Here is a 14,038-nt window from a genome sequence, read left to right on the forward strand (position 1 = left end):
CAGCATCATATCTTTTCCCCAAAAAGTAGAGCAACTGGCCACTTTTCTGTCTGGCAAATAGAAAAGCGAACGACTCCATCTTACCGTAGTAACGCTTCTTTCTCTATCAATAGTGTCTATTTCTTTACCCCACTCTTCATCACTTGTCCTATCACAGTGCCGTTTCTCTCCGTCTACCACACTTCCTCACACATCCACTGCTGCCAGGAACACCAGTTTAACTTTACCTGTCATCTTCTTTTCATTAATTAACATAAAATCTGCTTTTCCTTCCTTATATACTACTATAATGACCATACTTACGTTATAGTTATTTCTAAGACTTGTGTACCACGATACATGCAAGATTGTTTATAACATTTTTATCGTTTCGTAAACATAACGTAAATTACATGAGGAAGCCACGATCATTACAAAATTGTTTCGATCTTTAGGACGTGTTACGGAATCGGCATAGTAACTGGCTATGTGAGAGTTGAAGAAGGGGATAGAGAAAATGAAATTCCTTTTGATGGGAAACTCACAGTTTTATTGCATTTTCGGACAAGAGCAAAAGGTAATTACAGTAAACCAGTGACTTGATGTAGTGCTGGATAATGTTGGCAACACTGCCGCCGACTCTCTGTGGTACGGTGCCCGCTAGTGCTGGTTAAGACTGAAGCCGTAGTCGATCCCGTGACCGTAGCTCAGCGCCAGGGCGGGGGCGTAACCCAGTGCCAGGTCCTGACTGTAGACCAGGCTGGCGGCGGCGGGGACGGCGGGGGCGGCGGCGGACAGCGTCGCGGGGGCGGACGACGCCCGCGACAGCACCGGTGCGTAGTGCGTCGTGTCGTAGCTCACCTGTGGGGAAAGGCAACGGTCAGAATTTCATTGCCGTTCTTCATCTGCCATCTTAGTGCCTTAATCTCTTTTACCCGAACATTACCATGGTCCTCCTAGAAGATTGTTATAATAGGAGAGTCATGGAATTGTTGACCTCTGGCATGCTGTGATCTAGGCATTAGTCAGAAAGCGTTTGTATGCTACTGATAATGACTACACAGTCGAAACTACAATAGCTATTAAAAAATTTATGTGAGCAATAGCTTTTTACTCATGTACACATACGGTCACTAAACAGGGTGTGAAAACAATTATTTACCCAGAAAAACACTGCACAACAAAATTAAAGGCTAATTTTTTGAAAGCTGGCAATTGTCTCGCATTGCGACGCATAACTTGAAATTTAGCTCAAACGTTCCTACAGCCTCTGTGTGTTATACGATATTGCAGTGCCTGTGTTATTCCGAATTAGGACGCAAAGTACCTTGAGTCGTTATGAAAAACATTACATTTACAGGGTGTTACAAAAAAGTACCGACAAAACTTTCAGGAAACATTCCTCACACACAAAGAAAGAAAATATGTTACGGGGACATGTGTCCGGAAATGCTTACTTTCCATGTTGGAGCTCATTTTATTACTTCTCTTCAAATCACATTAATCAGGGAATGGAAACACACAGCAACAGAACGTACCAGCGTGACTTCAAACAGTTTGTTACAGGAAATGTTCAAAATGTCGTTCGTTAGCGAGGATACGTGAATCCACCCTCCGTCGCATGGAATCCCTGATGCGCTGATGCAGCCCTGGAGAATGGCGTATTGTATCATAGCCGTCCACAATACGAGCACGAAAAGTCTCTGCATTTGGTACCGGGGTTGCGTAGACAAAGGCTTTCAAATGTCCCCATGAATGAAAGTCAAGAGGGTTGAGGTCAGAAGAGCTTGAAGGCCGTGGAATTGGTCCGCCTCTACCAATCCATCGGTCATCCAATCTGTTATTGAAAAGCGTATGTACACTTCGACTGAAATGTGTAGGAGCTCCATCGTGCATGAACCACATGTTGTGTCGTACTTGTAAAGGCAGATGTTCTAGCAGCACAGGTAGAGTATCCCGTATGAAATTATGATAACGTGCTCCATTGAGCGTAGGTGGAAGAACATGGGGCCCAATCGAGACATCACCAACAATGCCAGCCCGAACGTTCACCGAAAATCTGTGTTGATGACGTGATTGCACAATTGCGTGCGGATTCTCGTCAGGCCACACATGTTGATTGTGAAAATTTACAATTTGATCACGTTGGAATGAAGCCTCATCCGTAAAGAGAACATTGCACTGAAATGAGGATTGACACATTGTTGGATGAACCATTCGCAGAAGTGTACCTTGTACAGCAGCAACTTCTCTGACGCTGGCATTACGGTTATCGTCAACTGCACGAAAAACTGCCTCGTCCATTGCAGGTGTCCTCGTCGTTCTAGGTCTTCCTCAGTCGCGAGTCATAGGCTGGAATGTTCCCTGCTCCCTAAGACGCCGATCAATTGCTTCGAACGTCTTCCTGTCGGGACACCACCGTTCTGGAAATCTGTCTCGATACCAACGTACCGTGCCACGGCTGTTGCCCCGTGCGAATCCATACATGAAATGGGCATCTGCCAACTCCGCATTTGTAAACACTGCACTGACTGCAAACCGTGATGAACACTAACCTGTTGATGCTACGTACTGATGTGATTTATGCTAGTACTGTAGAGCAATGAGTCGCGTGTCAACACAAGCACCGAAGTGAACATTACCTTCCTTCAATTGGGACAACTGGCGGTGAATCAGGGAAGTACATACAGTACATACTGACGAAACTAAAATGAGCTCTAACATGGAAACTAAGCGTTTCCGGACACATGTCCCCATAACATATTTTCTTTATTTGTGTGTGAGGAATGTATCCTGAAAGTTTAACCGTACCTTTTTGTAACACAGCTCCGAATATGACTGACCATCAGTTGTACAATGAGAAGACGACAAGGAAAATTTGTGTCGCACCGGGAGTCGAACTCAGATTGCCGGCTTATCGCGAGCGGTCGCCTTATCATTTGGTTATACGTGCACTACTTCCATATGCCTACGTCTACAATCTGTACTGGTACATCAACTGAGTGTGTTCCCAAGCAGGAGAGACATTTTACTTGAAAGTCGCTTGACCGGTGTCGGCGGACCAATACGATATTGCAGTACCGCGCATATTGGAAGGTACTTTGCACAGTAATTCGAAATAACGCAGGAACTCCACTATCGCACTTTTCCGCCGACACAGGACAACCGCTTTTCAAGTAAAAGGCCTCCCCTGTACCGGAATATACAAGTCGTAGACACATGGTTGACGATGTATGGAAGTTTGTTTGCAGCCGTAATTCGCGCTCGGGTAGCCAAATGGTCAGGCTGTAAGTAGGCTGTTTAGGTTTTTATGTTGGTAACGCCACGTAGCGCTCTGTATGAAAATCACTGACTGCTGTGTGAAGGCTGTGGCTGGTTAGCATTGTTGGAATATTCGCTTGTGTAGTGTTGAGCAGTTGGATGTGAACAGCGCGTAGCGTTGGGCAGTTGGAGGTGACCCGCCAGCAGTGGTGGATGTGGGGAGAGAGTTGGCAGAATTTTGATAGCCATCTGGGCGTGTGTCCATCAGGAAGAGTAAATTTGTAATACTGGATATTATGAACTGATATATATATATATAAGTTTTGAACATTATTAAGGTAAATATCTTGTTTGTTCCCTACCAAAATCTTTCATTTGTTGACTATGCCTATCAGTAGTTAGTGCCTTCAGTAGTTAGAATCTTTTAGTTAGCTGGCAGTAGTGGCGCTCGCTGTATTGCTGTAGTTCGAGTAACGAAGTTTTTTGTGAGGTAAGTGATTCATGAAAGGTATAGGTTATTGTTAGTCAGGGCCATTCTTTTGTAGGGATTTTTGAAAGCCAGATTGCGTTGCGCTAAAAACATTGCGTGTCAGTTTAGTGATGATCCGAATAAGTAAAGAGAGTAATGTCCGAGTACGTTCAGTTTTGCTCAGATGTTTGAAAATCAAATAACGTAGAGGTTTATGAGCACAGTAATTCATAAATTTTTCAAAGGGGATGTTTCAAGGCAACCGCTCGCGATAAGCGGCAAACCCGCGTTCGAGTCTCGGTCCAGCATGAAGTTTCGTTGACGTCATTCCATTACACAGCTGCTGGTCATTCATGTTCGCAAAGGGGACCACGTTTAATTTATCCTCTGTAGTGGTGCAAAAGCGTGGGGTCTCGCGACGTCACACTCGGACCGCACGACATGCGACAAAATGGCCGGAGCTTGGAAGTTCATGTCTGCTGTAAGGTGGGTTAAGTATGTCGTATTAGCACGAAATTTCACCCAAATCCTACCCAGCGCCGCCGTGGACGTGACACACCACGAGAAGGTCGTTATATCCCCTGTTACCCACATTATGCCCCTCCTTTTGACGTCAATGCGATGGTCAGAGACATTTGCTTATTGGTGTCTGCCCCACTAGCTGAACGGTCATCGCGTTCGATTGTCACACACATGGGCACGGGTTATATTCCCCGCGAGGGTGGGAGATTTCCTCCCCTCAGGGACTGGGTGTTGCGCTACCCTCATCACCATTTCATCCACATTGTCGACGCGCAAGTTGCCCAATGTCGCGTCGCACTCAATAAGACTCGCACTTGGCGGCCGAACTTATCGCCTGGGAACTCCCGGCCACTGACGCTATACGATAATTTCCATTTTTTGCTTATTGGTGTCCGTGGAAAACATTTCAGGCACACCTCGGCTCAGAATCGGGGTGAGAAGGTCTCAGTGGATGCCACGATGGTGTCAATGAAGCTACCCATTTCCTTGTGGTGTGGATTTCTCAGACATTTCTGCGGTCGAAATCGACAGTTCAGTGCGACGAGCAAGAGGCGGATATTCTTGACTACCTTTGACGTTGCTGAAAGCCCTCGGACATAGGAAAGTCCGAAGGTTTTCAGCAACGTCAAAGGTAGTCAGACTGCACACAGCACAGTCAGTGATTTTCATACAGAGCCCTACGTGGCGTTACCAACATAAAAACCTAAACAGCCTACTTACGTCCTGACCATTTGGCTACCCGAGCGCAACTCAGGGCGACACGCAAACTTCCATACATCGTCAACCATGTGTCTACGACCTGTATATTCCCGTACAGAGGAGACATTTTACTTGAAAGGCGCTTGTCCCCTGTCGGCGGAAAAGTGCGATAGTGGAGTTCCTGCGTTATTTCGGATTACGGTGTAAAGTACCTTCCAACATGCGCGGCACTGCTATATCGTATTGGTCCGCCGACACCGGTCACGCGACTTTGAAATAAAACCTCTCTCCTGCATGGGAACACACATAGTGGATGTACGAGTACGGGCTGTAGACACATGGTTGACGGCATATCGAAGTAGAGCACGGACAACCAAATGGTAAGGTAACCGCTCGCGATATGCCGGGAGCGTCACAACTTTTTATTGTCGTCTATTCATTGTAAAACTGATGGTCATTCATATTCGCAGATGCGGTTGAATGTAATCTAACGTCCCAAGGTGATTTGCATCGTAATTCGGGATAACATAGGCGTTGCAATATCGTATTACAGATGAAGGCTGCAGGTGCGATTGAGCCAAATTTCTACTTGTGCGTCGCAATGGGAGACAGTGAGGCTTTAATTTTGGTGTGCAGTGTTTTTTTGGGCATTATTTTGCACGCCCTGTTTAAGAAACAGACGTGTACATCAGTAAAAAGTTATTTCTCACATAAATTGTTTAATGGCTACAGCAGTTTTGACTGTGTAATCATTGTCAGCAGGGTACAAACGCTTTTTCTGTAGACATTATGAGCTTGAGTCCCCATTCAACGTGATTGCACCCGTTTGTAGTGTAGAACGACCGGAATTTTCGCCCTCGTACACAGACTGTATTCACTAGGGATTATTCAAAATCGTTCAATGAAATTTGAACGTGATCCGAAGCATGAGACGGATCTTATATCTTTTCTGGCTTCCTTCGCGTGATCGTGGGAATAGCTACCTTGATATAATAAAACGGCAACGGGTCTCTCTGAGATCTACGCAGTTCTGCTTAGTCTCACTCACACAACTTCGTTCGGCACGTTACAAATGTACCTGTCAAAAACTTCGACACCAGTACAGACGGGTGGATGCTCCAGCATCTTAAAGTGACTTGCTAGTGAATCTCCTTCAAAAATTCGATTTTCTTTGCCATCTTAAATCAATATTTAGAGTTTTGTGAACAAAATGGTAGCGAAATGAATCGATTTAGACATCGGGAACATCTTTAAAAATATATGTCGGTATGCGGTAACGACCGTGTTTCCACTGCGGTCGGGTGTCAAATGGCGCAATTATTATTTGCGTTGACCTAGAAGCGGGAGAGCGGGAAGAAACAAGGTTGCACAGTGCAACTGAAGAAAAGTAACTGAAAGTGTTTAATTTGTAATTACATAAGACGAAAAAACAGCTTTTCTCTATTTTTTCCTTTAATCCGTTTTTCGGTTTGTATTTCCGTCTTTGAAAGCATTTTTTCCTGGAAAAGTAAGCGTGTATCAAATTGAATTTGATATCGCGTGCTATGGTTGGTGGTCGCTAGGCGGTGTCAAAGTTTGAAGCTTGTAAGTGAAGGCAACGAGGAGTTCGCGATGTGTCTAATTTATGCGACTCTCTCACTGTCACTTGTTTGGCATTGTCCCGTTACGAAGAGAGCCAGCAAGCGGAGTGCAGAGGGAGAAAAAGAACTGAAGAAGCAAGGAAGAGTGATGGTGAGAAACACACAAACCAAGTGAGTAACACACAAACCAAGAACGGCAAGGCATTAAGAACAAGAGGTGAGTAGCAGATGATATGTGGCTTTACACTTAATTTTCAAAGAATCAAATTTTCTGACATGTTTATTTTTAAGAACAACAGAGATGAATAACAGGTGAAAGTCAAGAGAAGCAAGGAAGAGAGAAGGTGAGAAACACAAAAACCAAGAACATAATGCAACTGTAGGGCTTTAAGAACAAGAGGTGAGTAGCAGATGATATGTACCTTTACGCTGAATTTCTCAAGAATGATTTTTTCTGACGTGTTTATTTTATGCAAAAAATACTATTTGAAATCGAGACCTCAAATTTTTGTGATTTTTCAGGCTACCACTTGGAGAAAAGTAGACTACATACACCAGCTATCACCAGGAAGAAACATATACCCTTATTAATTATAAAAAAATTGTTTGATTTTGATTGATTTATGCATTTACAGTATAAAAACTATTGATTGAAATCATTTGATTGTAGTCTACCATTTAGATAATAAGGTCGTAAACGTATGCACAAAGTTGTAAACATCTAGAGAAAGTAGTTGATAAGTCTATAGACCTCAAACGTAGACTGGCAGGAAAATGTTTATATGATAAAGTTTATATCGAAGCTATTCTGATTATTCTTATACCAAAATCTGTATCCTCAAACACTTTCATTGTCCTAAAATTTGTTTGTATTGAAGTTCACATTAGGTAGTTAGATCCTCATAAACTTCATGAAAATTATTACAGTTTTTCCAGCCATACATTGCCAAGTTACCTTAAGGTGACGAACAGCACTCCAGGTATGTTGAAGGGGTTGCCTAACCGCAGGTGTTAGAGCAGTCACTAGGTTGATTTGCTGTCGCAATTTCAGAAGCTACATTTCTAACGTGCTCTATACAGTTACCTGGTTTGCACCTAGTATGTAATCTGGCAACGTTCCGCCTACGGTAGATAAGAGTACAAAGTGACGTTTGATGCCGAAGGGATGGCATAGTGAGAGGCGTCGTGGCCTTTAACTTCGACACTCGGTAGTGTCGTTGGATTACGTTTCCGGACACTGTTTCCTAACCTCGATTTATTCCTCAAGACAGCCTCTAAAACCCCTCACAGTTTGTTGCAACGTTTCTGGAACGCCCAGTATAGACATATATATAATTCAGAAAAAAGTAGTGTTACTTACTTGTAAACAAAACACAACACTCCAAAGCTGGGTTCCTGCATCCAAAAACTGACTAGGAACGGATAGCTTGTTAACACTCCGAAACAAAGTACTAATTTGAATAAAACCGGTCGATCTGCTTGTTGTGCCGTAGTCCACACTGCAGGGTGGTCCATTGATAGTGACCGGGCCAAATATCTCATGAAATAAGCGTCAAACGAAAAAACTACAGAGAACGAAACTTGTCTAGCTTCAAGGGGGAAACCAGATGTCGCTATGGTTGGCCCGCTAGATGGCGCTGCAGCAGTTCAAACGGATATCAACAGCGTTTTTTTTTAATAGGAACCTACATTTTTATTACATATTCGTGTAGTACGTAAAGAAGTATGAATGTTTTAGTTGGACCACTTTTTTCGCTTTGTGATAGATGGCGCTGTAATAGCCACAAACATGTGGTTCACAATTTACAGAACGTAGGTACGTTTGAACATTTTATTTCGGTTGTTCCAATGTGATACATGTACCTTAGTGAACTTATCATTTCTGAGAACGCATGCTGTTGCAGCGTGATTACCTGTAAATACCACATTAATACAAAAAATGCTCAAAATGATGTCCCTCAACCTCGATGCATTTGGCAGTTCGTGTAAAGACATTCCTCTGAACAGCGAGTAGTTCGCGGTCACGATAGCAAATATCCTTCAATTTTCCCCACAGGAAGAAATCCGGGGACGTCAGATCCGGTGAACGTGCGGGTCATGGTACGGTGCTTCGACTACCAATTCACCTGTCATGAAATATGCTATTCAATACCGCTTCAACAGCACGCGAGCTATGTGCCGGACATACATAATGTTGGAAGTACATAGCCTTTCTGTCTTGCACTGAAACATCTTGTAGTAACATCTGTAGAACATTACGTAGGAAATCAGCGTACATTGCACCATTTAGATTGCCATGGGGGCCAATTATCCTTCCTCCCACAATGCCGCACCATACATTAATCCGCCAAAGTCGCTGATGTTCTACTTGTCGCAGCCATGGTGGATTTTCCGTTGCCCAATAGGGCATATTATGCTGGTTTACATTACCGCTGTTGGTGAATGACGCTTCGTCGCTAAATAGAAAGAGTGCAAAAAATCTGTCATAGTCTAGTAATTTCTCTTGTGCCCAGTGGCAGAACTGTACACGATGCTCAAAGTCGTCGCCATGCAATTTCTGGTGCATAGAAATATGGTATGTGTGCAATCGATGTTGATGTAGCATTCTCAACACCGACGTTTTTGATATTCCCTTTTGTCGCGCAGTTTGTCTGCTACTGGTGTGCGGATTAGCCGCGACAGCAACTAAAACACATACTTGGGCATCATCATTTGTTGGAGGTTGTGGTTGACGTTTCACATGTGGCTGAACACTTCATGTTTCCTTAAATAACGTAACTATCCGGCGAACGGTCCGGACACTCGGATGATGTCGTCCAGGATACCGAGCGGCATACATAGCACACGCCCGTTGGGCATTGTGATCACAATAGCCATACATCAACACGATATCGACCTTTGCTGCAATTGGTAAACAGTCCATTTTAATACGGGTAATGTATGACGAAGCAAATACCGTCCGCACTGGCGGAATCTTACTACGTACTTATATGTTGGTGACAATTACAGCGCAATCTATCACAAAGCGAAAATAGTGGTCCAATTAAAACATTCATATTTCTTTATGTACTACACGAATATATAAGAAGAAATGGGGGTTTCCATTTAAAAAAAAAAAAAAAAAAAACCTCTGTTGATGTCAGTTTGTCCTATGGTAGCGTAATCTAGCGGGGCAACTATAGCGCCATCTTGTTTCCCCCTTCAAGCTAGACGAGTTTGTAGTTTTTTTTCGTTTGGATCTTATTCCGTGAGATATTTGGCACGGTCACTATCAGTGGACCACCCTGTGTAGTGGTGTGACAGATGCTATCTCTAATGTTGGAATTTGGAAGCAGCTCTTGCTTCGTACAATCCATTGTCCTATATATTCGACCTTCCCTTAGATGGGCACACCCCCGTTGCTAATATTCGAAGTTTTTTGGTGGGAGCATCCTGTACCTAATCTCCTCAGTGTTCAGACCAGATCAGAGATAAAATGAAGCTCCTGACAAATAATATGTCGACAATCTTCGAAAGCTCGAGTTTTAAATCCAATTTGACACTGACAAGATTTTACAGCTAAACCACAAATTCCGCAGTTATTTGTAAAACTTTTCTCGTTGTGTCACATGGATCTGGGAACGTACCTGTGAGACGGTGGTGAGGGGTCCGTGAGACACAGCAGGGGTGGCCACCGAGACAGTGAGCGCATGGGGGACGGCAGAGGTGGCCTCGGCCACAGACGGCGCGTGCGATACGGTCGGAGCGGACACACTCAGCGTTGGCGCGTGGGAGATGGATGGGCTGGAGATGGTGACCGGAGCGTGGGAGACGGTGATTGTGGGGGCGTGTGAAACGGAGAGTGTGGGGGCGTGGGAGAGGGTGAATGTGGGAGCGTGCGACAGGGTGCGTTCGGCGGCCAGACCCAGACTGAGCTCCGGGTAGGCTCCGTAGCCCAGACCGAGCAGGCCTCGCTTCTCCTGCTTCTTCTGCTCCTCAGCCAAGCTGGCGGCGGCCACAGACAGGACGATGAAGGCCTGTGGACAGATGACAACGATGATAGGGTGGTGCGTGCACATGATACCAAGGTCTTTGTCGCACATGCTGAAATCTTAAGTGACTAGTCTGAACCATTCTTCTTATTAGTTTTAGTCGCCAGTCTTCTGACTGCAATAGCTGTTTGTTACGTAGAAGTCGTAGTAGCTCACTGCTACAGTACAGTAGCTAGCCGTGTAAGAGCAATAGCAGTCGCCGCTGGTGCAGCGCAGTTCATTGCCATCTAGTGTAAAGTAAACTTCATTATTCTTCATCGCCATGTGCGTACTTAAATTTGTTGTCTGAGATGTCAGTATGAATTTGTTTCAATTCATTTGTGATTTGTCAGCACTAATTAAGTCAGACTGCTCCATAACAACGAACTACTGCGACTGCTCTATGGGAGCGAGCGATTATTACTGATGCCGACGCTGCTCTGACCTGCGATAATATTGCAGCAGCAGAGATGTTATATATCGCAGGCAGCGCGTGTCAAACATATCGAAATTACATTTGCTCCAGTAGGATAGTGATTAGTAAACCTCTTACGTAATGAACCTCTTACAATGGTGTACTGAAGCTTTGAATAAAACCACAAAACTTTCATAAAAACATGTGTCTAATTCCTTGCTGAACGCCGCTCTAATTAGATACGTTCAATTATATGGGCGTTAAGGCTACTTATGAGGGCCGAAGTGGAGAACATATAAAATGTAGACAGGCAACAACAAGAAAGTAATTTCTTAAAAGACCAATTTGTTAACATCTAACATCAATTTAAGCGTTAGGAAGCCTTTTCCAACGGCTATTGGCGGATTAGTTTGTACAGAGATGAAATGTGGCTGACAGTCAGTCCAGAAAAGAAGAGTGTAGCAGCTTTTGAAACTTGGTCCTGTAGGCGAATACTGAAAATTAGATGTGCATATCGAATAACGAATGCAGAGGTACAGAATCGAACTGGGAAAAAAGAAATTTGTAGTACATCTTGACAAAAACAATGAATCGTTCGACAGGAAACATCCTGAGGCATTCACGAATAGGCAGTTTAATCGAGGGAAGTGTGGGCTGTAAAAATTGAATAGTGAACCCCAGACATGAAAAGAGGCAGCAACTTCAAACGGCTTGCCGGAGTGGCCGTGCGGTTCTAGACGTCTACAGTCTGGAGCCGAGCGACCGCTACGGTCGCAGGTTCGAATCCTGCCTCGGGCATGGATGTGTGTGATGTCCTTAGGTTAGTTAGGTTTAATTAGTTCTAGGCGACTGATGACGTCAGAAGTTAAGTCGCATAGTGCTCAGAGCCATTTGAACCAACTTCAAATGGTTATAAGCTACTGTAGTCATTCACAGACAAGCCGAAGTGAAGAGCTACGTCATTTCAATCACTGGACTGAAGATCTCAACAACAGCAATATCTGTAGATTTGGATCTAGTATCATTATATTTCTAACATTCAAAAAAAAATGTAGGTCTTAACTGCAAATGACGATCATGTACGAGTATTTGCTAATTCCTCCAGTGTTTGCTAATAACGTATACTTTTTTGAAATGTGAGGAATATGTTGACCGCAATTTTAACCTATTTTCGACAGAAAATAAAATGAACCCACTGACAATAGCGAAAAGCCACCGAAGCGCGTCCATGTACGAAAAGAGAAAATATTTTCTTTCCAACACAGGTTACAGTAATTTTCATTTGTAGTGATACACACTTTTTAGACCATAAACGATTGTAGAATGATATTGGTTCTACTCTGCTTTAGCTGTTTGATGCAGCAACGGGTCCTGAACATAACTAAATGAAAACTGTCTGAACTGTTTCAATGTTGACCCCGCCAACTTCAATGCCTGACATGGCATGTCTATGTAATATTCCCTATACTTTTGCAACCGATACACTTTCCACTAAAAACAAAGAGAGTATAGGACATCACATCGTTCCCTGACCACAATACTAAGCTACGACGCTAGGGCTATTCTCTTCCCCAGAGTACTCACCACGACTTTCATGTTGCTCCGTGTGATCTGCGTTGTCAGACGTCACCAACTGGCATTTTTTCGTCGGCCGATATATATACATAGGTGGAGGTGGTGACACACACACACACACACACACACACACACACACACACACACATGGGTATAAGTGACACTCCGTCCCCTCTCATTCGCAATGGACGGGGTGAAAGGCGGCAGACCAAATCTACGCTTCCAGAAGCTCTGGCAGGACATATTGAGTTACCCGCGAATGAAACGTGAACGCAGTTACGTCACGATTTGATGTCGCAAGGAGCTCTACTGAATTACAGGCAGTGTTCGGAGTGATCGAATGACTTTTCTCTATCACCTTCCACAACTAAAGCTGACAATACCAACAAACACATACGTTAAATGAGTATGGCACCGCGTCGTTTCAAAACTGGAAAAAGTGTTCGACTAAAATGTTCAAAATTCTGATGAAAAGAGTTGAAAGCTATAACGAGAGACGGATAAAATACAATAAGTGCACGAATCAAAGAAAGGAAAAATAAGAATGAATGAAATTACATTGACGCCTCCAGGCGTTGATATAAGTCAACGGGGACAGTTGGAAATGTGTGCCCCGACCGGTACTTGAACCCGGGATCTCCTGCTTACATGGCAGTCGCTCTATCCGTCTTTTTTTATCTCACTTTGTCCTATATTGTTCGTGGATTTGTTCGAGGCGGACGTCCGATGTTCCCCTTTTTGGTTCTTCGTAGATCCGTTCACTCAGTTTTTTTATTACAGAGAGTAGCTAAGTAGCTGACCGAACGCACTGAGCTACCGTGCCGGCTATCCATCTGGGCCACCGAGGACACAGAGCATAGTGCGACTACAGGGGCTTATCTCTGGCACGCATCCCGCGAGACCCACATTCGCAACTTATTGTCCCGCACTATTTTCATAGCTCCCCTGCCCGCTATACTCATTACTCGCGGCTTTACTACCCATTCCCGCGAGAGTTTGGGCACTGTTTATGCATCCGGACAGAAGAAGATGGTCATATGGGCGGTGAGCAGTAACAATCCGCGAAGTGTAAGTGCTTTGTGTTGTTTAAGTGAAACCCGTCAAGAATTCTTCTCCTGCGCCAAACCCTTCATCTCAGCGGAACAATTGCAACAGCGTCCTCAATTATTTGTTGGATGTAGTCCAATCTATATTTTTTCCTACAGTTTTGTCCTCTACAGCCCCCTGCAGTACCGTGGCAGTTATCCACTGATGCCTTAACCTTTTCGTGAGCCGTGGGAAACATGCTTCCCACTACAATGAACTCGCTCCTAGTCCCGTGGGATTCACAGTTCCCACCTCTGTACGGTGCTACCACCTAGGGAACAGTATAGGGTACTACTTCCAATCGGAAATTCCTACCGTTTTTGCTGTACCTTCCCGCAGAGGCATTGTATAGCTGAGTGTAGCTCTGTAGAGGAGCCTTTCAGTGCTGTTTGCGTGACTTTTTGTGATTTTTTCCTCAAAGCTATAGTATAAGGTAAATACT

At 44.1% G+C, this 14,038-nt stretch overlaps 1 protein-coding gene across 1 annotated transcript; it reads right to left on the minus strand.

Moving 5' to 3' along the window:
* Positions 1-506: 506 nt before the first annotated feature.
* LOC126291613 (cuticle protein 63-like) lies at positions 507-12,561 on the minus strand. Its single transcript, XM_049985150.1, has 3 exons — positions 12,520-12,561; positions 10,137-10,526; positions 507-840 (listed from the first exon to the last, which is right to left on the minus strand). Exons 1-3 carry the CDS (start codon positions 12,529-12,531, stop codon positions 640-642), a joined length of 603 nt encoding a protein of 200 aa, XP_049841107.1. The 5' UTR covers positions 12,532-12,561; the 3' UTR covers positions 507-639.
* Between the last annotated feature and the right edge of the window lie 1,477 nt (positions 12,562-14,038).

The sequence above is a fragment of the Schistocerca gregaria genome, chromosome 9 (genome assembly GCF_023897955.1).
Source record: "Schistocerca gregaria isolate iqSchGreg1 chromosome 9, iqSchGreg1.2, whole genome shotgun sequence".
NCBI lineage: Eukaryota > Metazoa > Arthropoda > Insecta > Orthoptera > Acrididae > Schistocerca > Schistocerca gregaria.